The sequence below is a fragment of the Scyliorhinus torazame genome, chromosome 9 (assembly GCF_047496885.1).
Source record: "Scyliorhinus torazame isolate Kashiwa2021f chromosome 9, sScyTor2.1, whole genome shotgun sequence".
In the NCBI taxonomy this organism is placed as follows: domain Eukaryota; kingdom Metazoa; phylum Chordata; class Chondrichthyes; order Carcharhiniformes; family Scyliorhinidae; genus Scyliorhinus; species Scyliorhinus torazame.
This window is the reverse complement of record NC_092715.1, coordinates 74828865-74855577: the sequence shown is the minus strand read 5'-3', so window position 1 is coordinate 74855577 and position 26713 is coordinate 74828865. Positions and strand designations below refer to the sequence as shown.

General features: G+C 47.3%; 1 protein-coding gene across 2 annotated transcripts in view; it reads left to right on the top strand.

Moving 5' to 3' along the window:
• The window catches only part of mccc2 (methylcrotonyl-CoA carboxylase subunit 2), a 187919-nt gene that overhangs the window by 104047 nt on the left and 57159 nt on the right, over nucleotides 1-26713 (top strand). For both annotated transcript variants that reach the window (XM_072516154.1, XM_072516153.1), the window contains exons 10-12: nucleotides 2666-2761; nucleotides 6309-6381; nucleotides 19295-19371. In XM_072516154.1, the coding sequence (XP_072372255.1) occupies nucleotides 2666-2761; nucleotides 6309-6381; nucleotides 19295-19371 (246 nt within the window). The remainder of the gene's footprint in view (nucleotides 1-2665; nucleotides 2762-6308; nucleotides 6382-19294; nucleotides 19372-26713) is intronic.

The following is a 26713-nucleotide window of genomic DNA, read 5'->3' as shown; positions in this document are numbered from 1 at the left end:
GCCTCGCCAGTGCTTTCACCAGAACTTTAGCGTGAGTTTGAAAGAGAGTTGGGTTTGTATGACACACACTCTGTCGGATCCTTTTCTTTTTTGGGGATCAGTGTGATAGAGGCCTGTGCCAGCTTGGTGACAGGACCCCCTTGGACAGTGAATCGTTGAACATCTCCCGCAGGTGCTGGGCCATAGCAAATATTTTGTAAAAGCCTACTGGGAACCTATCTGGTCCCTGTGCCTTCCCTGACTGCAAGGAATTAATGCATTCCATGATCTCATTGAGTCGTAGCGATGCTTCCAGCCCTTGTTTCTTCTCCTCCCCTACCACTGATATATCCAGTCCATCGAGGAATTATATAATCTCCAAGTCGCCCCCGGGTCCTCATTAACCTCGTTCAGGGCCGCAACCATCCTACCATTCCTGTCCCTGACTTGCACTATTTCTTTCGCAGCAGCCTGCTTCCTTAGTTGGTGTGCCAGCATGCTTCTGGCCTTGTCTCCATGTTCATAAAAGGCGGAGCTGGTGGACTGATTTCCCTGTGAAGAGCAGATCAAATTCCATCTGCAGCTTTTTCCTCTCCGCCAGCAGTTCCACGGTTGGGGCTGTGGAGTACTGCCGATCCACCTCCAGTATGGAGTCAGTCAGCCGCAATCGGATTATCCTTTCCTTCTTATCGCTAAGGGCCATAAAAGCAATTATTTCCCCCCCAATCACTGCCTTCAGTAGGGTGCTCTTTCCAAGGGACAGTGCAGACTCGATAGGCTGAATGGCCTCCTTCTGCACTGTAGTGAATTTATGATTTTGGGAGTGTCCTGTAAATGATCACTAAAAATAGGGCCATGTTTTAGTTATGAACGTGGGATATTTCTATAAGAAGTATAATATGTTTTCTCAACTGTTGCAATCATTATTAATCATGAGCAGCCTGAATCATAGAATTTAATGTGCAGAAAGAGGCCATTCAGCCCATCGAGTCTGCACTGGCCCTTGGAAAGAGCACCCTACTTAAGCTCACGCCTCCATCCTATACCTGTAACCCAGTAGCCCCACCTAACCTTTTGGACACTAAGGAGTAGGTCATCTGCATAAGGTAAAACTCTGTGCTATCTGCCCCATCTCCGAATGCATGGCCGATCCACCTAACTTGTATATATTTGGACTGTGAGAGGAAATCGAAGTACCGGAGGAAACCCACGCAGACACGGGGAGAAAGTGCAAACTCTATGCAGACAGTCACCCGAGACCAGAATTGAACCAGGGACCCTGGAGCTGTGAGACAGCAGTGCTAACCACTGTGCCACCGTGCCGCCCCAAATTGATTTTTAAAAATTAATATTGTAACCGTCTGTTCTCTCGCATGGGTTTGTCCACTGTAACTGGTTCCACTAAGGACACTGCATCATGTTTTATGAACACACTTAAGAATATTTCCTTTTGCAAATCATGTGTAGCAAGCACATTCAGAATTGTTAGCTTATCAAGGAACCTAGCTTCATGATTACCTTTCACCAGAACTAATTCTAAACCATTCTGTAATGTAGATATGGGCATCTATTTCCCTACATTTGTCTATAATATAGGATTGCTTTACGTTGAAAGAAACCAGACTGTTCATGTGTCCAATTTTCACATCCGTAAATAGTAATGATGTTCTGCAAAAACCAAAATCCTGCATTAATTCAATTTGAGATTTTATTCAAACCTGACCAGCATCATAATCTGTTTAGGATAATGGGGATTATAATGTTAAATTAATCTCCTGGATATTTATATTTTCTTACAGAAATTTTATGAATCAGCTCCAATATATTAATTGAGCGGAGTGACCTTATGTTAGAATAGTACATAACTTAAAAACAGAAAATGCAGGAAATACACAGCAGGTGTTTGGTACCACCTACGGAGAGCAAAAAAGCATTAATGTTTCAGTTCGATGATCATTGTCATTGATCTGAATCATTTTGCTGCATTCTACAGCACTTGAGGATCCCTTCCAACACACACATGCGCGCACCCACATGTTGACACATGCATACACCAGCAAAGCAGTTTTGGTGGGTCCACCCACTGACCCACCCACTCTGACCACTGTTGGGTCTACAACAGTCCCCAACAGAGAAAAGTAAATACAGGAGTATCGCCAAGGCTAGGTTGGCACACTGGGTTGAGGGTGCTGGTGTAGACATTTGACAGGTTGGGGAGGGAAATCTGGGTCGGGGGTAAGGATGAACAAGGGAAGACCTGGAGAGTAGCAGTGGGTGCTCCAATGGGCACAGTGGTCCTGCAAAGGAGGCAACCCCCTTGTCCACCACCAGCCTGACGTGTTGAATGGAATGATCTTAACCTTAATGAACAAAGTAATTTTCTTTCATTCCACACTAAATCTCTTTCCACAATTCTTTCAATTGCCTTTCAGCATGCTGTGTGCCAGATTGTATTTAAGCAAGAACTTGTCACTTCAGTCGTAACTTCCATTGTTTAAGAAAAAATTGTAACCAAATTTAATAAGGATTTTGACTTTAGATGTTTTAGATATTTTACAATTACAAATGTATTTTCTTGTGTTTAAAGTTATTAAATTATTGCTGTTAAATAAAGTGTACATTTAAAATAGTTCTGAATATTACTGTCTTTAAAAGTAGAAAATTAGACTATTCTTTGTCGTCTTAGGTGACGGTGGAAGCCCCGGAAGAACCATTGTTCCCTGCTGAAGAGTTATATGGAGTAGTTGGTGATAATCTGAAAAGAAGTGTTGATGTCAAAGAGGTATAAATTTAGGAAATATTTTCCAGTTAACATAAAACCATGGTTTTCTTCTGGGCTTGAAGGTACATACCAGGATTCTTCATCCCTCTGCACCACATTTCTGTTTCAGCACGCCGGCGGGATGCTCTGTTACGCCGGCTGGCCAATGGGGTTTCCCATTGTGGGGTAGCCCCACGCCATTGAGAAACCCCCGGGCTGCCGGCAAAACGGAACATTCTGCCGGCCGAGAATCCAGCCCCTATGTAATGAATATGTGTGTAACACAGTAAATTATGATATTTTTGAGAAGAGGAAGATTGGAGACGGGATTTTCTATTTTGATTTATACACTTATTCCAACCACAGCAGATGTTATTTGCTGAGCAAGCCTCATCCCAGAGGGAAACCTGTTTTACTGATTATAACCTTTTTATTGTATTCTGAAAACAAGGAGAAACTTGCTGATCCCAGAAACATAGAATTTCAGTAACACTTTGGCAATTGTAAATATTAGAAGAATTATTACCAGGAAGGAAAGAAAATGTAAGTACACAAGATTAAAGTTACACAATTGAAACAGCCTTACAAATCAGTCCCAAAAGAACCCACTTGGTCAAAATACACAGGTAAACACCTAGGCCACACTCCCTTACAGATTTTTAACTCTTCAAAATCCAGTAACATTATCCAAGACAAAACTGCTGTCACTTTAGTAACCCCCACGACTTTCCATTCTTTGTGGAAATCCAAGAAAATTCAGAAATAAGACTGCTTTTTGGAAACTTTCATGATTTCTGGGTGGCTGCTTCAGATTTCACACCTTCTCTCAACACAGAGTTAATCCCAGGATATCTCCCCCACACAGCCGTCATCAGTTAGCTCAATATCTTTCCGGAAATATCCTTTGTACCTTTCATCTCTGATTCCATTGACCTCTTTCAACTTAATTTTTCCAAAATATAAAAATCTTTCATGTTTTTCTATTGTCTCCACTTTCGAGTCAAATGAAATTGAATGACCTTTCTTGTTTACTTTGTGAGTTATAAAAGTCCCTTACTCTCCTTTGAAATTTAACCGCTGAAAAGCCAAGACCCTAACTATCTCCTAGTGCAAATTTTTAAACCCAACCTATTTCCTTCTAAATCCACTTCACCGTGGCCTCTTATTACAAATGCACACAATTAGCCACCTTATCCTTTTTAATCTCTCAACTCTCTCAGGCAAGTTGTCGCTACTAACCTTTCCCCAGCTTAATTAAATCATTTACACACACAGAATCACAGCCTTCTTTACAGAAAAAGACAATATTCCCCAAAAATAATTTAAAATAATCACCCATCCTTGTACACGTAACGTAACCATGTTAGTCTATGATTGACAAGGCAAATGTTTTCTTGGGCTTTATTTTCAGAAGGCAGACACCAAATTGATTGGGAAAGGTATGCCCAACAAATGCTCCATCATACAGTATCTTGTAGGCTTGTTGCTTTTTGGATAGTTATTTGTATCTTACAGATTTTTAATAAACCAAATTTCTGATCAATAGATACTGATTCCACATATGTGCCTGGGCTGCATTGTAATGGAAGAATTTGGCTTGCAAGCCTTACCCACCCGTTGGCTCTACCAATGCCTCAAATTTAAAATGCTCAACTTTGTATTCAGATCTCTTCATCGCCTTACCCTGCCCTACGTCTGTACTTTTCTCCAGTCTACAATCCTCCAAGATCTCTGCATCCCTCCAACTCTCCAAAATCTGTGTTCTTGCAACTCTGGGTTAATGTAAATCTCCCATTTCCTTGCCCCCAATTATCGACAGCTGTACCCTTAGCTATTTCGACCTTCTGCTCTCAAATTCCCTCCCTGAATCTTTGTTTAAGACGCTGTTTAAAGCTTATCTCTCTGATCAAATATTTGGTCACCTTCATGGTTGAAAGAAGGCGGCTCATCACAACCTTCTTGAGGGCAACTAGGATGGGCAGTAAAGCTGGTCTTCAAATGACACCCACATCTCATTTATATAAAAAAAGTCTAATGTCTGCTTCTTTGGTTTGGTGCCAATTTATGTGATTCCTCTCTTGTGAAACACCGTAGTCTGTTTTACTACATTAAAAGCACTACGTAAGTGCAAGTTGTTGCTGATTTGAGTATGTTTGCTGAACAAATGTAACTCTAGGTGGTGTTTTTGAATACCTTGATAGTTGGGAAATTGCTAATGAATGCTGACTTCAGCAACATTAAATCTTGGCTGCCTAGCCTGTTTTGGGGCTTAACCTTCCCAACAGGAATTTCCCGATGCCACAATTAGGGCTGGAAAATGTATAGGACAGAATTCTGCAGACCCCCTCTGGCAGGGTTGCAGGTGGGGGTGCCTGTTAAATTCCCCAAATGGATTTTCTGTCAGCTGTAGGGATTTGGACTCTACACTAAGCCTCAAGGTAAGAAAGTCTTTGTCGAGGATTAACCAAATTGGCAAAAAGGATCATCACTAATTTAAATACAAACTCACAATGTTTATTGGGCAATAAGGAATGATACTCAACGGCTCCACCATTTTGGCCATTCACAGTGGCGGGATCTTCCGGTTCTGCTGACGGCGCACCCCCGCCGCCGCTTTCATGGTGATGAGGGATGTATTCAATTGGAAACCCCATTGACAACAGCGGGACCAGAAGATCCTGATGCTGGTCAATGACGGTACACCTCTGCCACCATGAAACATGCTGCATGGAAAATCCCACCCAATGTTTCATATATTGCGGGATGGCACAATACATAGGTTCAACGCAGGTCAGTCTTTCCCGTGAATCCTGGGACTGCTGGGCTCTTTTCCTCACTCTCTCTCTCTACTCTCTTCTCTCTGTCACTTTAAGAACCAAAATTCATGAATCATCCCAATAATACATATAGATTAAGAATTTTCATCACTAAGCTTATGTACAATACAATTTAAGAATTTAAGCCTTATTAGTTTTACAAATGTGCCAATAAGTTGAAGTCTGACAAAGTATCTGGCCTACCCCAACCTGTCCGCAATTTTACCAGGGGTGGGTGAGGTCCAAGGTACCCCTCCTGCTCTCACCCCAATTGAGGCCTATAAATGGCCAATTAAGGGCCGCTTCCGACTTGACCTCAATTCAGAGGCTGGGACAGGAAGGAAGTGAGGCAGGTTTTCCTGCTCAGACCTTGGGGGAGGTGGGGATGCCCTCCATTCCTCCAGCCCTTTTTAATTAGCCCACCCAACCCTTCCCAGGTGCTGTCTCTTCTTCCAGGCATCTCCATTGCCACCCCATCCTTTCTCCCCTCCCCCATCCTGGGGCCTCCCTTCCAGTCCCTACCACTACAGCTGCGATGTCCATCCTGACTCCGGCACTTGGACTTGTGGGACTGCCTGTAGTGCGAGCACTGGCCACCCTTTCAGTGGGGCTGCTGTGAATACAGAGCCAATTAACAAAGTGTAAAATAGCTGTGGGATAGCTGACCTCAGTGGGGATGCATTTTCCGTCACCTCTTCTGGTGGTGGGGAGGGAAACCCTGCCATCTGTTAAATTCTTTATTGTCTTTCCAGGTTATTGCAAGAATAGTGGATGGAAGCAGATTTAATGAATTCAAAGCCTTTTATGGAGACACTTTAGTTACAGGTACAGTTTTTGATCTAGAACATTTCTTTCAGTGCTTCATTTTAAATCTCGGTCAAGATTTAATTAAAGTGTAACTGTCACTTCTGTTATGCATAGATATTAACAAAGTATACATTTGTGATCATAAATTACTGGACATGTACTTTGTTGGTCCACCCCATGTAAAGCAACAATATTTTCTATGTTGCTTTGGAAGGAAATGATAGTGATAATAAGAAGTTATTGAAAAAGCTTATTGTTGTGCAGAAAATGTTTGTGACATACTGCCCATAACTTGCTGGTACCGCAACATCGCATTTAGGGTGTACCCCAAAGATGCGCTGGGGAAACCCTCTTGTACGTTCCAGGTAAGGGTTTATCAACCAATTCTCCAAAAGTGCTAACTTCCCCCAGACAATTGCAATCTATTGGGCACCATCCAATAAAGTAATTTAAATCACCCCCCCTCCACCCCCAATCTTTTTGGGGGAGAGATGATTTTACGGCTTTTCTTTATGGATAAGAGGTGTGTATGGTCGGGCCCGTTGGATGGGGTTGTCGGCTGGATGGGTATACAGGTGGGTAGGGGCTGATTGAACAGGCTAAGGAGGAACTGGTGGGGGGAGTGGGGTGCAAGGGGAGGCCTTTGAGCGACAGTTGCCGTGCCAACAAGTAATGCTGGTGAACCCAGGTGAGGTGGGGGAAGGAGGTCCGAGAGGTGGCCAGGTTGGGGGGGAGGGGTGAATGCTAAGTGGCAGCGTTGGAGCGTGAGCGTGGTCATGGGCAGAGAGGGGGGCCATCTTGGATGGGCCCAGTTTAGGGTGGTATTGAGTGAGGTAGAACTAGTGGAGAATGATGGTGTTCATTAGTGGCGAATGGAGGTGTACACCTCCAGTATGAATCGTGATGTGGCACGTCGGGGGGTTAAATGGGCCAGTTATGAGGTTTTTACGGACCTGAGGAGTTTGAAAACGGAGATTTTTCTGCAGGAGACGCACCTCCGGTTGCAGAATCAGGTTAGGTTGAGGAAGGGATGGGTGGGACAGGTATTTCACTCAGGGTTTGATTCGAAGTTGCGTGGGTGGCCAGGGAAGTGCGGGATCCAGGAGGAAGATATGTGATAGTGAGTGGGGTGCTGGAGAGAATATGCTGGTGGTGTTAGTCAACGTATATGTGCCCAATTGGGACGACGCGGGGTTCGTAAAAGGGTTAGTGGGAGTGATCCCGGACTTGGATACGGACCAACTGATTATTGGTTGAGATTTTGATTGTGTGATGGAGCCGAAGGTGGACAGGTCCAGTTCCAAGTCAATGTGAAGGACAAGGATGGCGAAGGAATTAGGAGGGTTTATGGAACCTATGGGAATGGTTGATCCGTGGAGGTTCAGGAACTCGGTTGGGGGGGGGGGGGGGGGGGGGGGTGTACTCTTTCTCGCACATGTATAAGGTGTATTCAAGAATTGATTTCTTTGTGGTGAGTTGAGTGGTGTTGATGGGGATGTTGGGAGCGGAGTATGCGGGAATCGTGATTTCTGATCATGTGCCGTATTGGTTAGAGGTGAGGCTTAGCTCGGGGCAAGTACAGAGGCTGGGATGGAGACTGGATTTGGATCTTTCAGCAGATAAGGGGTTTTGTGAAAAGGTGAGGTCAGTGATTGGGGGTTATGTGGCGCTGAATCAGAAGGAGGAGGTGTTGGCAGCCATGTTCTGGGAGGTGGTGAAGGCTGTGGTTCCAGGGGAGATTATCCCGTTCAAGGTACACACTGATAGGAGGAGGAGGGAAGAGCTTGGACGGTTTCTGGACCAGATAGTCGAGGTGGACAGGAAATTCTTGAGGGCTCCTACCAAGGAATTGTTGGATATGGAGAGGACGAGGTTGCAGGGGCAGTTTGATAGGTTGATGACCGGAATGGAGGTGGGGCAAAGAGGACAAGGGGGTGGTGGTGTAGTATCAAAATGGAGAGAAGGAGAGCCGTATGCTGGCCAACCAGGAAGCATCTAGGGAAATTCTAAGGGTGTGGGCAGAGAAGGGGGAGGTGGCGTCAGAGCCAGGGAAGATAGACAAGGTGTTTGGAGGGTATTATGAGAAACTGCATAGGGCCGAGCCGGGTGGAAAGGAAGGCGATATGGGGCGGTTTTTGGACGGGTTGGAGGAAGAAAAGAAGCAGTCGTTGGAGGAGCCGCTGGTGCTAAGGGAGGAGATAAGATACTATTAGGGGAATGCAGTTAGGGAAGCCCCGGGGCCAGACGGCTTCCTGGCGAAGTTTTACAAGGCATTGTGGCAGAGTTGGCAACTCATTTGTTGGGGTTGTTTAATGAGAAGGGGGAGTTGCCAGAGACCCTGACACAGGCGTCAATTACGCTATTCTTGAAGAAGGGGAAGGATCCATTGGAGTGGGTCGTACAGGCCCATTTTTTTGTTGAATACAGATGTGAATGTACTGGCTAAGCTGTTGGCGGGGAGGATGGAAGGTGTGTGTCAGTGGTGGTTTCTGAGGACCAAACAAGTTTCGTAAAGGGCCAACAGCTCTCTAGCAATATCAGGAGGCTATTAAATGTGGTTATGACTCCGGCGGGTGCCGGAGGTTATTGTTTCTCTGGATGCGGAGAAGACCTTCAATCGGGTGGAGTGGAGGTACCTATTTGAAATTCTGGGAAGGTTTGGTTTGGGTCGAAGTTTGTGACCTTTTGGATTTATCCCTGGTGGTGAGTGTACGTACAATTGAGATGAGTTCACCAAGTTTTGGACTGCATGGGGGACAAAGCCAGGGTGTCCATTGTCACCGTTGCTGTTCGTGCCGGTGACTGAGCCCTTGGCGATGGCCCTTCGGGGATCTGTGGAGAGGCAGGGGTTTGTGAGGGGGAGCAGGGAGCACTGGGTGTCGTTATACGCAGATGACCAGTTGCTGTTTGTGTCGGACCCGCTGGAAAGTATTGGTAGGATTATGGGACTATTAAAAAAACTGGGAAGATTCTGGGCAGGTGTGTTTGTTTAAAAAAAATATGTTTTATTGAAATTTTTTCGATCAAAAATTTTTTCCCCCTTACAGAACAAACATAACAGAAAAGAAAGTTTAACAATAAACAAATGGCTAATCAACATGGTAATCTAATCATTTAACATAAACTAAAACTTCCACCCCCCCCCCTCCCCCCTGGGTTGCTGCTGCTGGTCATCTATCTTCCCTCTAACGTTCCTCTAGGTAGTCGAGGAATGGCTGCCACCGCCTGGTGAACCCTTGAGCCGATCCTCTCAGGGCAAACTTTATCCGCTCCAGTTTTATGAACCCCGCCATATCGTTTACCCAGGCCTCCAGTCCGGGGGGTTTCGCCTCCTTCCACATGAGTAGAATCCTACGCCGGGCTACTAGGGACGCAAAGGCCACAACGTCGGCCTCTTTCGCCTCCTGCACTCCCGGCTCATCCGCAACTCCAAATAGAGCTAGCCCCCAGCCTGGTTTGACCCGGGCCTTCACCACCTTAGAAATCACTCCCGTCACTCCCTTCCAATACCCCTCCAGTGCCGGGCACGACCAAAACATATGTGCGTGGTTTGCCGGGCTTCCGCCGCACCTCCCACACTTGTCCTCCACTCCAAAGAACCTGCTCAGTCTTGCTCCCGTTATGTGTGCTCTATGTAGCACCTTGAATTGAATCAGGCTAAGCCTGGCGCATGAGGAAGAGGAATCTACCCTGCTTAGGGCATCAGCCCACATACCCTCCTCTATCTCCTCCCCTAGCTCTTCTTCCCACTTTCCTTTTAGTTCGCCCACCCATCCTCCCCCTCTTCCCTCATCTCTCGGTATATCTCTGACACCTTGCCCTCTCCGACCCATACCCCCGAAAGCACTCTGTCCTGAATCCCCTGTACCGGGAGCAGCGGAAATTCCCTCACCTGTTGTCTAGTGAACGCCCTCACCTGCATATATCTAAGGAAGTTTCCCCGGGGCAACTTATACTTTTCCTCCAATGCTCCCAAGCTCGCAAACGTCCCATCTATAAATAAATCTCCCACCCTCCTAATTCCCAACTGGTGCCAGCTCTGAAATCCTCCATCCATTCTTCCTGGGGCAAACCTATGGTTGTTCCTGATTGGGGACCCCACCAGGGCTCCCCGCACACCTCTCTGTCGCCTCCATTGTCCCCAGATATTCAGTGTTGCCGCCACCACCGGGTTCGTGGTAAACTTTTTTGGTGAGAACGGTAGCGGCGCCGTCACCAGCGCCTCTAAGCTCGTCCCTTTACAGGACTTTCTCTCCAGTCTTTTCCACGCCGCTCCCTCTCCCCCATCATCCATTTACGAATCATCGCCACATTGGCGGCCCAATAGTAGTCGCCCAAATTCGGTAGCGCCAATCCTCCTCTATCCCTGCTACGTTGTAGGAACCCCCTCCTTACCCTCGGGACTTTCCCTGCCCACACGAAGCTCGTGATGCTCCTGTCTATTTTTTTGAAAAAGGTCTTAGTGATTAGTATAGGGAGACATTGAAATACAAATAAGAACCTCGGGAGGACCATCATCTTAATTGCCTGCACTCTGCCCGCCAACGACAGAGGCTGCATGTCCCACCTCTTGAAGTCCTCCTCCATTTGTTCTACCAATCGTGTCAGATTAAGTCTGTGCAAGGTTCCCCAGCTCCTAGCGATCTGAATCCCCAGGTATCGGAAGTTTCCCTCCACTTTCCTTAGAGGCAGGCCCTCTATCTCTCTACTCTGGTCCCCTGGGTGTATCACAAATAGTTCACTCTTCCCCATGTTGAGCCTATATCCCGAGAAATCTCCGAACTCCCTCAACATCCGCATAACCTCTATCATCTCCCCTGCTGGGTCCGACACATACAACAGTAGGTCATCCGCGTATAGCGAGACTCGGTGTTCTTCTCCCCCTCTAATCACCCCTCTCCATTTCCTGCAGTCTCTCAACGCCATGGCCAGAGGTTCAATTGCCAACGCGAACAACAGTGGAGATAGCGGGCATCCCTGTCTTGTTCCCCTATATAATCGGAAATACTCCGATCTTTGCCGACCTGTGACTACACTTGCCGTTGGGGCCCCATAAAGAAGTTTGACCCAGCTAATAAACCTGTTCCCGAACCCAAACCTCCTTAATACCTCCCATAAATACTCCCACTCCACCCTATCAAATGCCTTCTCTGCATCCATTGCCGCCACTATCTCTGCCTCCCCCTCCACTGGGGGCATCATTATCACCCCTAATAGTCGTCGCACGTTAACACTCAGTTGTCTCCCTTTTACGAACCCTGTCTGGTCTTCGTGCACCACCCCCGGGACACAATCCTCTATCCTCGATGCCAGTACCTTTGCCAGCAATTTGGCGTCCACATTCAATAATGAAATAGGTCTATAGGACCCGCACTGCAACGGATCTTTGTCCCTCTTCAAAATTAGCGATATCGTCGCCTCCGACGTTGTCGGGGGTAAAGTCCCTCCTTCCCTGGCCTCATTGAACGTCCTCACCAACAACGGGGCCAACGAGTCCACATACTTTCTATAAAATTCCACCGGGAACCCGTCTGGTCCCGGAGCCTTCCCTGCTTGCATGTTCCCCAGCCCCTTAATAACCTCGTCCACCCCAATCGGTGCCCCCAGGCCTTCCACCTCCTGCTCCTCCACTCTCGCGAACCTCAATTGATCCAGGAACTGTCGCATCCCCTCCTCTCCCTCTGGGGGTTGGGACCTATACAGTCCCTCATAAAAGGTCTTGAACACCTCATTTATCTTCCCTGCTCTTCGCACCGTGGCTCCCTTTTCGTCTCTAATTCCCCCTATCTCCCACGCCGCTGTCCTCTTTCGCAACTGATGAGCCAGCGACTAGCCTTTTCCCCATATTCATACCTCCTCCCCTGTGCCTTCCTCCACAGCACCTCCGCCTTTCTGGTGATCAGGAGGTCAAACTCCGTCTGGAGTCGTCTCCTCTCCCTGTACAGTCCCTCCTCCAGGGTCTCTGCAAATTCCCTATCCACCCTTAAAATCTCCCCCAGTAATCTTTCCCTTTCCTTGGCCTCTGTTTTCCCTTTGTGGGCCCCAATGGAGATCAGCTCTCCTCTGACCACCGCGTTTAGTGCTTCCCATACCACTCCCACACGGACCTCCCCGTCGTCATTGACCTCCAGGTATCTCTCAATACACCCCCGCACTCTTCCACACACTCCCTCGTCCGCCATCAATCCCACATCTAGTCGCCAGATTGCTCTCTGCTCCCTTTCCTCTCCTAGTTCCAGGTCCACCCAGTGTGGGGCATGGTCCGAAACCGCTATGGCTGAATACTCAGTTTCTTCCACCCTCGAGATCAACGACCTTCCCAAAACAAAAAAATCTATCCGGGAGTACACCTTATGAACATGGGAGAAGAAGGAGAACTCCCTGGCCCTCGGTCTAAGAAATCGCCATGGATCCACTCCCCCCATTTGGTCCATAAACCCCTTGAGCACCTTGGCCGCTGCCGGCCTTCTTCCGGTCTTTGAGCTGGACCTATCTAGCCCTGGGTCCAGCACGGTATTGAAGTCCCCTCCCAATATCAAGTTTCCTACCTCCAGGTCCGGTATACGACCCAGCATCCGTCTCATAAATCCCGCATCGTCCCAATTCGGGGCATATACATTAACCAACACGACCTCCATTCCCTCCAGCCTGCCACTCACCATTACATATCTACCTCCGCTATCTACTACGATGTTCTTTGCTTCAAATGCTACCCGTTTCCCCACCAATATGGCCACCCCTCTATTCTTTGCATCTAGTCCTGAGTGGAACACCTGTCCCACCCATCCTTTCCTTAACCTAACTTGGTCCGCCACCTTCAGGTGCGTCTCTTGGAGCATAGCCACCTCTGCCCTTAGCCCTTTCAAATGCGCGAGCACTCGGGCCCTTTTTATCGGTCCGTTCAGGCCTCTCACGTTCCACGTGATCAGCCTCACAAGGGGGCTACCTGCCCCCCTCCCATGTCGACTAGCCATCACCTTCTCTAGGCCAGTCCCATATCCCGCCTCCGCGCTCCCAGTCGCTCCCCAGGCGTCGCACTCCATCCCCGTCCACCCACTCTTTAGCCATTTCCTTTTTGATTTCCGCAGCAGCAACCCAGTTGTCCCCCCCCCCGCTAGATCCCTTTCTAGCGTGATTGCTCCCCCCATATTACTTCCGCAAGTCAGCTGACTTCAACTGACCCCGGCTACTCCTGCTCACTCCTTGACACCCCCGTGTGGGGAACTCCCTTGCGCCTGTCTTCCCGCCATAATCTTTCTGGCGCGGGAACATCCCTTTATCTGACCCGCCTCTTGTGGCGCAGCTCCCTTTCCTCTCCCCCTCCCATTCCTCATTCTCCGCCTATGTCCCTTTCCCCCCTCACCGGCGCCCACATTTCCTAGTGTCTCCCCCCCATCCCAATTTACTTCTCTATTTACATCAACCATAACAATAACAATAACATTCCCTACAGTATCAGTCCCTCAGTTCCGATCCAATTTCTCCTCTTTAATAAAGGTCCATGCTTCTTCCGCCGTAACGAAATAATGGTGTCTCTCCTGGTACGTGACCCATAGTCGTGCCGGCTGCAGCATCCCGAACTTCACCTTTTTGTGTAACACCTCCTTGGCTCGGTTAAAACTCGCCCTCCTTCTCGCCACCTCCGCACTCCAATCCTGGTACACCCGTACCACTGCATTCTCCCATCTGCTACTCCGCACCTTTTTAGCCCATCTCAGGACCTCTTCTCTATCTTTAAGGCGGTGAAATCGCACGATTGTCGCCCTGGGTGGTTTTGGTCTTCTCGCCGGGATCCGATGTGCCCACTCCACCTCCAAGGGGCCCGCAGGGGCCTCAGAACCCATCAATGAGCTTAGCATCGTACTTACATAAGCTCCACAGTCGCTCCTTCCACTCCCTCAGGGAGACCCAGTATCCGAAGGTTCTTCCTTCGCGCTCTGTTTTCTAGGGCCTCGATCCTTTCAATACACTTTTTATGGAGTGCCTCGTGCGTCTGTGTTTTGACCGCCAGGCCCAGGATCTCGTCCTCATTATCCGTCACCTTCTGCTCCACCACGCGGAGCTCTGTCTCCTGGGTCCTTTGTGCCTCCTTGAGCCCCTCAATTGCCTGTAGCATCGGGGTCAGCACCTCCCTCTTTAGTAGCTCCACACACCGTCTCAAAAATTTGTCTTGCTCGGGCCCCCATGTCGCCTGAGCTTTCTCCGCCGCCATCTTGTGTCTTCTCCCTTTCTGTCCCATTCGTCGACGATTTCTCGCGCTGCAGCCGCCGCCGCCGATATTTTCCTCCTTCGTTGGGGGGGGACTCCCTACTCACTCACCCCACACCGGGTTGCGTCGCCCAAAAATTTCCCGTTGGGGCTCTTGAAAGAGCCCGAAGGTCCGTCGGAGCTAGAGCCGCCGAAACGTGCGGCTAGCAAGGCATCGCCGCAACCGGACCTGGGCAGGTGTGTTTGCGATCTTAGCCAGGATAGTGGAGGAGGTGGAGGACCCGGACCCTTTGGTGGCGATATTTGGGGTTTCAGAGAAGTCGGAGCTTATGGAGAGGAGGAAGGCCGATGTCATGGCCTTCGCCTCTCTGATTGCACGGCGACAAATTTTGCTAGAGTGGCAGTCGGCATCGCCACCGGGGGTAGCAGCTTGGTTGGGTGACCTGTACCACTTCCTGCGGTTAGAGAAGTATGAGTGAAGGGGCTCAGCAGGGGAGTTTGAGAAAAGGTGGGGGATGTTTGTGACCGTGTTTGGGGAGCTGCTCGTCGTTGGGGGGTGGGGGGGGTGGGGGGGGGGGTGGGCGTGGGGGAGTGAAAAAGGAAAAAAATCTGTACAAACTGTATAGCTGACTGTTGGGAAGAATGTTTCCCGGGGTGTTTATTTGCTGTAACCTGCTTTGATACAAGTTTGTAATAAAAGGCGTTTTTAAAAAAGGATTATGGGACTATTGGAGAGGTTTGGGGCCTTCTCCGGGTAGAAGCTAAGAGTGAAGTGTTTCCAGTGAACGTGGTGCAGGGGCACCAATTTGAAGGTGTTGCTAGGGAACAGTTTAGGTATTTGGGGATTCAGGTGACGCGAGAATGGGCTTTGATGCACAGGTGGAATTTGACAACATTGGTGGAGGAGATTAGGGGGGATTTTAAAAGGTGGGATACGCAGTACCTGACATTAGAAGGCAGGGTGCAGGTGGTAAAAATTAATGTGCTGCCAAGGTTCTTGTTTATCTTCCAGACCCTCCCAATCTTTCTCCCTAAGGCCTTCTTCCGGACGTTGGAGACAATGATCTTGGACAGGGAAGATGCCGAGGGTAAAGAGGGCTCTGTTGTAGAGGCAGAGACAGAGAGGGGGGTTGGCATTCCTGGGAAGCGGTGTGTGGGACATTATTGAAGATAGTGGGGGTGGAGGTCAAATGGACACAATGGTGGTGGTTTATGGGTATCGGAAGTGCTGGAGCTCCTGGAAGAGAAGGGGGCCGATGTTTTGGCCTTCGCCTCTCTAATTGCCTGGTGAAGGATCTTCTTAAATTGGACGTCGGATATGCCACCCAGGGTGGCGGCCTGTCTAGGGGACTTATACGACTTTCTCCGGTTGGAGATGATTAAGTTTGAGTTGAGGGGGTCAGCAGAGGGCTTTGAAATGCGATGGGGTTGTTCAGGACAATGTTTGAGGAATTGTTTGTTGTGGGGGGGGGGGGGGGGAGGGGTTGTTGGTAAAAGGGGAAAAAATTGTACAAACTGGGCTGTGATTTTGTGAAGCGCATTTTTTGTTTGTTGCTGTTTTACACTTGTTTGGAATAAAGTACATTTTATTGGAATAAAGTATATTATAGAAAAAATGATGTTAGCTCAGTTAAGTTAGTGGAGAGTTTGGGTAGGGGGTCGGGATTGACGGCGCTAGCAACAGCGCTGTTCCCGACGGCTCCGGGGAGATACTCAGGGAGTCAGGCAGTAATAGCTTCATTGAGAATTTGGAGGCAGTTTCGACAGCACTTGGGATTGGGGGCAGGGTCAAGGGAAATGCCGATTAGGGGGAACCATAGATTTGAGCCAGGGAAGTGGGATGGAAATTTTCGGAGGTGGGGGGAGAAAGGAATTAAGACACTAAAGGATTTGTTTCTTGGGGGTCGTTTTGCGGGATTGAATGTCCTGGGAGCGAAGTATGGGCTGGAACAGGGGGAAATATTTAGATACATGCAAGCTTGAGACTTTGCCAGAAAGGAGATACAGAGCTTCCCAGTAGTGCCGGCTTCCACATTGCTGGAGGAGGTACTGACGACAGGGGGACTGAAGAAGAGGGTAGTATCGACGGTTTACGGGGCTATTTTGGAGGGGGAGAAGGTGCCGCTAGAAGGGATCAAGGCAAAGTGGGAGGAAGAGTTGGGAGAGGGTATGGAGGAGGGGCTCTGTGCGAGGTTGGGGCCGATACAGCTGAAGGTGGTGTATAGAGCGTACCTTACAAGGGCGAGGATGAGCCAGCTCTTTGAGGGGGTAGAAGATGTAAGTGAACGTTGCGGGGGGGGGGGGGGGGCGCAAACCATGTTCATATGTTTTGGTCCTGTCCAAAGCAAGAGGATTACTGTAAGGAGGTGTTTAGGGTAATCTCTAAAGTGGTGCACGTGAAACTGGACCTGGGTCCTTGGGAAGCCATATTTGGGGTGTCGGACCAGCCGGGGTTGGAAACAGATGCAGAGGCAGATGTTGTAGCCTTCGCCTCGTTATCGCCCGAAGACAGATCCTGTTAGGATAGAGATCAACCTCTCCACCCTGTGCCCTGGTATGGCGGGGAAACCTGCTGGAATTCTTGACGCTTTAAAAGGTCAAATTTGAACTGAGGGGAAGATGGAGGGGTTCTACAATTCATGGGCATTATTCATTATGCACTTTCGAGAATTGGATCACATCAAACATTAGGGGGGTTGGGGGCTGGGAGGGTTGGGGGAGAAGGACTGTATGTGTTAATGGTGACTATGGGTGATTCCTTTTTGTCATTTGTTTATGTTAACATGCGGGCTAATGTTTGGGGGTTTGGTGGGAGGGTGGGATCGTTGTTATTGATATGGGGATTGACATTACATTCGTTACTGATTATTGTTTATTGTTGGGTGTAAAATTGGGAGAAAATATGCAAAAGGAGGAGAATAAAGAATATTTTTAATGAAGTTAGTACGGAATGGCAATCCTCCGCTGATTGCCACCCCAAGGAAGTTATGGCCCATTGTTGTTTCAAAAGTACAAGTATCCTGTATGATGAAATGCAGAAATGTTTGGGATTTCAGAAACTCTATAACTACTGTCTATTTGATCATATTAATGGCTAAAAGCAGCATCCTGCTGGTGTAACCAATAGAATGTTTACTTCTCAGCTGGCCAAGTTAGACATTGGAGCTCCAGGATTTTTGATCATTGCATTCCACCTGCCTGCCGCAGTCAAATTACTTCAGTCAATACTTGAACTAGGCTATAATATGAGATAACCAACAACACCTTGCATTTACATAGTGCCTTTAATGTTTAAAAATGGGCTCAAGGTACTTCACAGAAGTGTAATCTGACTAACTTGGATCTAAAGTGGGAGATGGTAGGAGGATAATTTAAATATTGGTCAAAGAGGTAGTTTTGAAGAAGGGCTCAAAAATAGGAGCAGGCCATTTGGCCCCTGGAGTCTGCTCCACCATTCATCTATTCTTCTACCTCAACCCCATTTTCCTGCACTATCCCCATACCCTTGATATCTTTAATACCCATGTGAACATAGAGCCATCTTCCAGTGGCTCTTTCAAAGATGATTGAACTTACTCGTAACACTTAATCAAGTTTAATCTGTATGTTTTAAGTTACAGTTACGTTGTCAAAGCACTGTTTTCATTTTTCAAGAGTCTAAGCACAATTTTTATACTCTAAGACTCTGTTCACCAGATTTTTCTTCATTGTCATTTTGTTTTTTGTAAAAGCATTGCTGCAACTTAATTAGAAAAATCAATTTAAAATCCTTTCACTTTAAATTTGAGTCACGTTTTTCATCTGTGATTAGAGCCATATGAAGTAATATCAGCATTGGTAAATGTGTAAGCAGACCACTGAGCAACATAACCAAACAGCAGGTGCGAGTTTGCAACAAAACCATGGTGTGTCTTTATTTTCTTTACACCAATATCACATTTGCATTATATTTGTTTTTAACCATTTATCATTTTCATAATACACTTACTTGGATCTCACAATAACTGCTGCAGCGGACATAACTACAGATGATTGTGAATTTGCAAGGTATCTACTTAGTACATATTATTTTGGTAAGTGTAGTAAATTTCCTACATTCCTACAGGGGCAGCACGGTAGCATTGTGGATAGCACAATTGCTTTACAGCTCCAGGGTCCCAGGTTCGATTTCGGCTTGGGTCACTTTCTGTGTGGAGTCTGCACATCCTCCCCGTGTGTGCGTGGGTTTCCTCCGGGTGCTCCGGTTTCCTCCCACAGTCCAAAGATGTGCAGGTTAGGTGGATTGGCCATGATAAATTGCCCTTAGTGTCCAAAATTACCCTTAGTGTTGGGTGGGGTTACTGGGTTATGGGGATAGAATGGAGGTGTTGAAATAGGGTGCTCTTTCCAAGAGCCGGTGCAGACTCGATGGGCCGAATGGCCTCCTTCTGCACTGTAAATTCTATGATAATCTATGATAATCTATTATATTAGTGAATACACTTTAAAAGTACTTGGCTGCAGATATTTTCAGACATCCTGAAGTTGTTAAAGGCACTTTATAAATTCAGATCTTTGTCTATTGGAAAGACATCAGTTGCTATACTGCTTACTCTTTTGCTATAAATCTGTAGAAGGATCTGAATAGGACGATGATTTGCAGTGCAATAATTTACGACAATGTTACTGCCTTTATACTTTTCAAAATATCTTTTGTGTTTTTGCTCCTCTGGGATATGTTCAGGGTTTGCAAGGATTTTTGGATACCCAGTCGGCATCATTGGAAACAATGGAGTTCTTTTCTCAGAATCTGCAAAGAAGGTTTGTGTACAGTTGTCTCTTACCTGGAAAAAAATGGAAAGAGGGAAAAAAATTGTCTATGACAAAGTTGCTGTGAAGTATCTTCTGGGTCTCTTGAAATTCACATTGTAAAGTTCACAAATGATTCAGGAGGGATATTTCTGTGAATAGGAAATTTACTGATAAAACCAAGCTAATTAGCCAAATGATTAATCTAAGAGAGCTTGTTCGTTTTTAGCCAGGATAATTTGAGCAAATGAAGCATTCACGAGTGTAAAATAATCCTCATTAAAACATGAAGCATAAAATTTATATACGTGGCTTGTTATTAGAAAATGTAATGGTGTTATCAGCGAGGCTGACCCACAATTGACAAATCAAACAGATTGTTTTAATCCTGCTTAACTCATTAGTACTATTACATTTGGAATATAATGTGTAATTTAGTGCACTCTACCTTCAGAAAGGCACTGCAGAGAATTTAAAGCAAAGTGGATTATTCCAGCAGAGTAGATTCTCAGCTTCAGCTTTTGGGTGATGAGGCACTCATTATAGAACATGCATTATTTTCCACTCCATTACAACAAAAAAGCTAAACATATATGACTTATTTCACTAATCGTGTCACCTTGCTGTTAGTGGAAACCTGCTGTGCAAAATTGGCTGTTGTGTTTCCGACATTACAACAGTCTCTACACTTTCATTGGTTGTAAAGCACTTTGCCTGATGGTCGTAAAAGATTTTCCTTTTCTTCCGTCCTTTTGCCCTTCTTTACTTCCTACACACTGCACTATGGGCGCTATTCTCCCCCACCACGCCGGGTGGGAGAATCGGCGGGGCGCCGGGCGAATCGCGCCACGCTGCCCCGACCCCCGCACGCGATTCTCCCACCCCCCCCCGGAAACCAGCAGCGCGCTCTTCGCACCGGGCCGCTCGGAGAACTGGCGAGCAGCGATTCTCCGGCCGGATGGGCCGAGCGGCCGCTACGGTACGACAGGTTCCCGCCGGTGCCTTCCACCCCTGGTCGCTGCCGGTGGAAACTCTGCGGGAACGCTGGGGGGTGGGGGAGGGGGGGGGCTCCTTCATCGGGGTGGCCTCCGATGGGGTATGGCCCGCGATCGGGGCCCACCGATCGGCGGGCCGGCCCCCCCCCCCCGGGCCTACCTCCTTCCGCGCGCGGCCCCAGAACACTGGCCCCATGTTGGTGAGGGGCCGGCGTGCGTAAGACGTTCCCCGCGCATGCGCAGGATGGCGCGGCCCAACTGCGCATGCGCGGGTTGGCGCGGCGCCCATTTGGCACCGCGTAAGGACGCTGGAGCGGCGTGAACCGCTCCAGCGCCGTGCTGGCCCCCTGACAAATCGCCCCCTATATCTGGACTGAAAGTTCAAAGCTTGTACAAAACATTGATTTTTAAAAAATAAATTTAGAGTACCCAATTCATTTTTTCCAATTAAGGGGCAATTTAGCGTGGCCAATCCACCTACCCTGCACATAATTTGGGTTGTGGGGGCGAAATTTATGCAAACATGTGGAGAATGTGCAAACTCCACACAGATAGTGACTTGGAGCCGGGATCGAAACTGGGATCTTGGCGGCTTGAGACAGCAGTGTTAACCACTGCGCCACCGTGCTGCCCCAGTACAAAGCATTGATTATACTAATCTTTAGTTCTTGCATTGCCCTTTTAAACTGAATGTAGGATTTTAGAATTTCCAAAGGCAAGTTTTAATTGTATAAGCAAAGTGCACTTAAAACATGACATTATTAATAGAGGCAATTTGTGAGCCAGCGGAATTCTGAAATGTTTGCTTACACTGGTCAACTTTGGATTGAAATGTCTAAATGCTCAGTGACTTGAAATGTCACAACTGATTGAATCCAGGTGACATCAGCAGGCTTTAACTAGAGGTGGACACAAGTCAGAAAGTCAATATATTTCATCTTGTGAAAGATTACCTTGGTTTAAGGTTGAAGACTGATATTGACCTTCGGTTGCTGCTGATGATGGATGTTTTCATTAAATTTGTCATTATCTTGCGTCAGGCGGTCAAAAAAGGGAATTATTATTTGATGAACTTTTGAGAGATGCTGGTCTCACTATTTTTCTCTCCACTTCAGCCCTCCCCAGCCATGTTTTCTCTTCTCTGCTGAAATTGCGACTTTTCCCAGTGTAGTTCCTTAGGTGCCTTTACCCTTATTTTTTCACAAATGAACGTCAGCAGTGAATGTCAACAGATGATTTGATTATGGGTGTGCAGGCAAGAATATGACAAAACGCAATTCTGATGTCTACAGATATGTATTTTCCAAGAGAGTTTTTACAAGGTAATTGGGTTGAACATCTCGACAGCCTTCTTCCATCAACTCCTCCCATCGTCCCACTTAAGGGTTGTTATAGACAGGAGGGGGATGTTAACTTAAACTACACTAATTTTTCCTCTCACCACCCATCCGTAAACATAAATGTGTTATGATTTGTTTTTCTCTTTATAAACCGTGGTGAATTTCCCAACCCCTCGGTTTTGGTGCAATTCAATTTCCTATTAATAACGCCACAGCAAACTCAGGATAGGACAAACTAAAAACTAAAACATTGCATACATTCAAAAAATGAAAGGAGGGTCGGTACATCACCTCCACACTCAAGACAGGAAAGAGAGGGATAGAAAACAGGAAACCACAATATGAAATATTGGTTCATGTGGGTTCCAGAGTCCAGAATCAATGTCCATTGAGGTCTGAAAAGCGATGCAAGGTAATTTACTTTGCCGGTGATATTGACGTCACATGATGAGATACGCATGCAGAGATGAATCTGTCTTCCGGGTGATGGTACAGAAGTTCCAGCAGAAGTGTAAATGGGGTCAGGTATTTCACCTGGGCAGAGCTCCTCATCTGTGAGGCTTGCTAGTTAGATGGGAAAAAGCAGACTGAGCTATACAGTTCAGCAAAGCAATATTAGTTCTTTTACAAGCCGGAGGCCCATGTAACGTGACTTCACCTCTGCATTAGGTCTTTGACAAAGGATGGATTCTGAAGACTGTTTCAGCCATTAGGAATTAAAAGAAAGATTGCGGGGCATTATATTCGCAAATGATCCATCTCCTTCTGGCCAACTTGGGTTATTAAATCCAGATGGCCAGATCTCTGAATTTGGGCTGTGCAGCCCACAGGTGGCCATTAGTGGCTCTTCAGAGATAGAGAGTGTGGGTTATTTTGTTCGGGCATCACAAACAGATATAGATTCAGCTATTTTAAAGGTCTTTGTTTAGTTTTCAAAATTTAGAAATAGCAATGAGCATATGTATAGATATTTTATAAAAGGTCTTAGGCTCTCACAGGGTACTGAATAAAATTGTGTCCCTGGCATATGAATGTGGCGACTAGGGGCTTTTCACAGTAACTTCATTGCAGTGTTAATGTAAGCCTACTTATGACAATAAAGATCAAAATCAAGTCTACCTCTTACATAAAAGTACACACTTTGAGTTATGTTGTTGTCTACAGATTTGATTTGCAAACTTGTTCTGTTGTAACTCAACGGATTGGAAATGCACATTTTTGCAGAATATAAGATTCATTGAACACTTAGTAAATAGGACAGAAAGATCTTTCATTGAATAGTTCTCTTGTACGATACTTAAATATATGTTTTCATTTTACTGCCAAGAGTTAGGTTAGTAGCCAGCACACTTATGATGTATTTACTGAGATGAATAGTTGCATATTTTGGGGCATCCATCCATCCATCTCATGAGATGATGGACTGTGCCCAGGGTGCATGTCACTCCTGTGAACATTGACTGTTGTGGCCGTGGAGGCTGATTCATGAATGGCAGTCACTGCAGATGGCACATAACTTTGGCCCGAGATTGACTGATGTTTTTTTCCTTCCAGCAGGCTGCCATCTGGTTCTTTCTTTTGTTCTCGGCTTTTGCCTTTCCCACCCTGACTGCTTTGCTCCCGGCACTCTAGTCAGCAGCGAGGACTTATCATGCATCAACTCTGATCCTGGTCTACTGAAGTCTTGCTTGCAGATATCCTTGTTTTGCAGACATGGGTAACCCAGTGATAGCATGCGTGTCGTAGAGCATATCTTTGTGGATCTGGCCGTCATCTATTCGGGTGGCTACGAAGCTGTCTCGGGGAGCTGCAGAACTGTACAAAATAAATTCTGACAGAAAATGCTGCAAAAACTGCCTCGGCAGCACATCTAAGCACAAACCTCAATTTCCAGACACCTTTTAAATTTTATTTCAGCCCTGACATTTCATCCCGCCCTGGATTGAGGTTGCAGCTAAAACGGCCAATTGGCCCAACTGCCAACCGCAAAAATAGATGAGCGAGGAAAAATTGCTTCAGTTGTCCCTTATTGGGTTAAATTGCTTACTTGACTGTTGGCAGGCACACTCTGACTCTCGCCGACTGAAATATCGCATTAGTATACAATGACACTGGGATGCCTTCTCGCGTGAGTTCATGTGCTTCCGAGTTGGGCATGCGCCCACTTGAACAACTTCTAATTCTTGCCCTAGAGTTCGAGATAGTGATCCATTCCATCTACTTTCTAGACTCAGTGATGATCATCCCTGTCTTTGCTTTCAAGGGGGCTGACTTGATTGCTACTGGGCACGTTGCTTCCTTGATTTCTTCATACATCTCTCTAGTATCCCTGAATTCAATAGCAGATTGCATGCTGTTGCAGAGTTTCAACCAGTATTGATTGGTCCAGTGCCAAGCGGTCTGCTGAGACTTGATTCTGGAGGCTCTGAGAGCATCTAGATTTTGTTTGCTGGGGACTGGGTTGTAGGAAGAGGACTTTTTCCTTTTGGTTACAATAACTGGCTCCATTTCAGTCCAGTAAGCTTAAGACCAGTCAATCCTCTGATCTCTTTTTCTATATGTAGCAAGTATAGAGTTATAGATGGTGTTGTGCAGATAATCCGACTTTGACACAGCACCCTGGCCTTAGGTGTTGTTGTCTGAAAGAGCCTGATCTAGAATGTTGAGATATTCCTGGATCCATTCTGGAACAGTGGGATAGCAAATGTTGATCTGAGGATTACCTTTCTTCTTGGATTGGTATAGTTTTCTTGGCTGGAACCCGACCTTGCTATACAACAGGGAGTGGTCAGTGTCACAGTCAGTGCTGTGATCGCTACAAGTAATGAGAACACTGTTGAGGGTGGTACATCTGGTGATGAGGAGATCTAGCTGGTGCCAGTGCATGATCTCAGGATGCCGCCAGTACACCTTGTGGCACTGCTTGGTTTTGTAAGGAGCGGTTTGTCATACAGAGCCCATGCTAACCGCATATCCCCAGCAACCTTTGGCCATTTTCATTAATTGTGCCAATTTCCTGATATATAGTCGGTACCTGCCCTTGTGTTGAAGTCCTCTAGAAGAGATATTCTCTCGCTGCTGGGAATTGTGCTGATGGCAGCTTCAAGCACATCATAGAACTGATCCTTGATATTTGGGGTGGAGGTCAGTGTCACGGCACAGATGCACATGAGGTTAACTGGCCTTGTTCTTGTTGACTGGCATTGAGTAAGAAGTGGGGCCAGTTTAGCTCCCTTGGCTAGCCAGCTGGTTTGTGATGCAGAGCAAGGCCAGTAGCATGGGTTCAATTCCTGAACCGGCTGTGGTTATTCATGACGGCCCGCCTTCTCAACCTTTCCCCTCATCTGAGGTGTGATCCTGAGGTTAAATCACCACAGTCAGCTTTCCCCTTCCCATTGATGCAAGCAGGCTGTGGCGGGACAGCACCTAACTGAGTGGGGGCTGCCCAGTTTGAGGCGGGTGGTAGCGATTTAAATGAGATGCAATGATGTCTCCCACTGTTGGTATTAACCTCTGGCATTCGTATTCTACGCCAGTTGAACAAAAGCTTAAAACCAGTTAGTTTTCTTACCGTGTTGTGCCAACATAAACCACAATTTGGAGTGTCCTCTCCTGGGTGCAGATCTGGACAAATAGTATGGTGATCATGAGTTGCCCAAGTATCGGGGTCTCTCCCTCAGCACTGCTGATACTGTCCAAAGGGAAGGATGAAACCAGTACTGTTTGGTACCAGCTCTGCTTTAGGAGTTGCCAGAAACTGCCTGATCGATAGCAGACTACTGCCTGGAGGAAGCTACTCGTGATTTTCTGTCCGTGGTTACTTCTTCTGACACCCACAAGTCAGTGGGGCTACTTTCCCATAGCTGAGTGTCTGGATCATGGGTACCACTGTGTAACCATACCCTGGTGGGTTTGCATGACATTTGTCCGGGCCCAGGCCTCCTCTGAATTCCCTGTAGCTTAGCCTGGCTCTGCGAGGTACCCAATTTATATATGTCGCCATGAACGGAAATATCAAATAGGCTTGCCGATGAAGAGACTATGTACTGGCTAGAGAGACTTACCCACTCGGTTCTCTTTTCACAATAGTTATGCTGTTGGCCGGCTGTTGAATATTTTGATCAGTTAGTGTTAAAATGGCAGATACAGGGGGTTCCGGTTGCAGCGATGACCAGCTGAGTCGCACGTTTCGGCACCTCCCGTTTTAACGGACTTTTGGGCTCTTATCGGGAGCCCCAACGGAAATTTTTCACGGCCAAACTCAGTGTGAGGCGATAAAGGAAGAAGTCCCCCCGGGTGTGGATGGAAAGAAGTGATAGTAGTGGCCAGATTGCGGAGGATCCTCTGGAGCAGCGGCAGAGAAGAGAAGCGAGTAGCAAGATGGCGGCTGAGGGAGCCCAGATGGTATGGGGCCCAGAACAGCAGGAGTTCCTCCGGCGATGTGTGGAGGAGCTCAAGAAGGAGGTGCTGGCGCCGATGTCGCTGGCGATTGAGGGATTGAAGGAGACGCAAAAGATCCAGGAGATGGAGCTCCGTGGAGTGAAGGCAAAGGCAGCCGAGAATGAAGACGACATACAGGGCTTGGTGGTGAAGACGGAGACGCACGAGGCACTACATAAGAGGTGCGTAGAAAGGCTGGAAGCCCTGGAAAATAGCTCGATGAGGAAGAATTTAAGGATTTTGGGTCTTCCCGAAGGGTCAAAGGGAGCGGATGTTGGGGCGTATGTGAATACGATGCTCCATACTTTAATGGGAGCTGAGGCCCCGACGGGCCCCCTGGAAGTGGAGGGAGCATACCGGGTCCTCGTGAGAAGACCGAAGGCAGGGGAAATACCGCGAGCAATAGTGGTGAGGTTCCACCGCTACAAAGACAGAGAGATGGTCCTGAGATGGGCTAAGAAGACACGGAGTATCAGGTGGGAGAACGCGGTGATCCGCGTGTATCAAGATTGGAGTGCGGAGGTGGCGAGAAGGAGGGCGAGTTTCAATCGGGCCAAGGCGGTGCTCCACAGGAAAAAA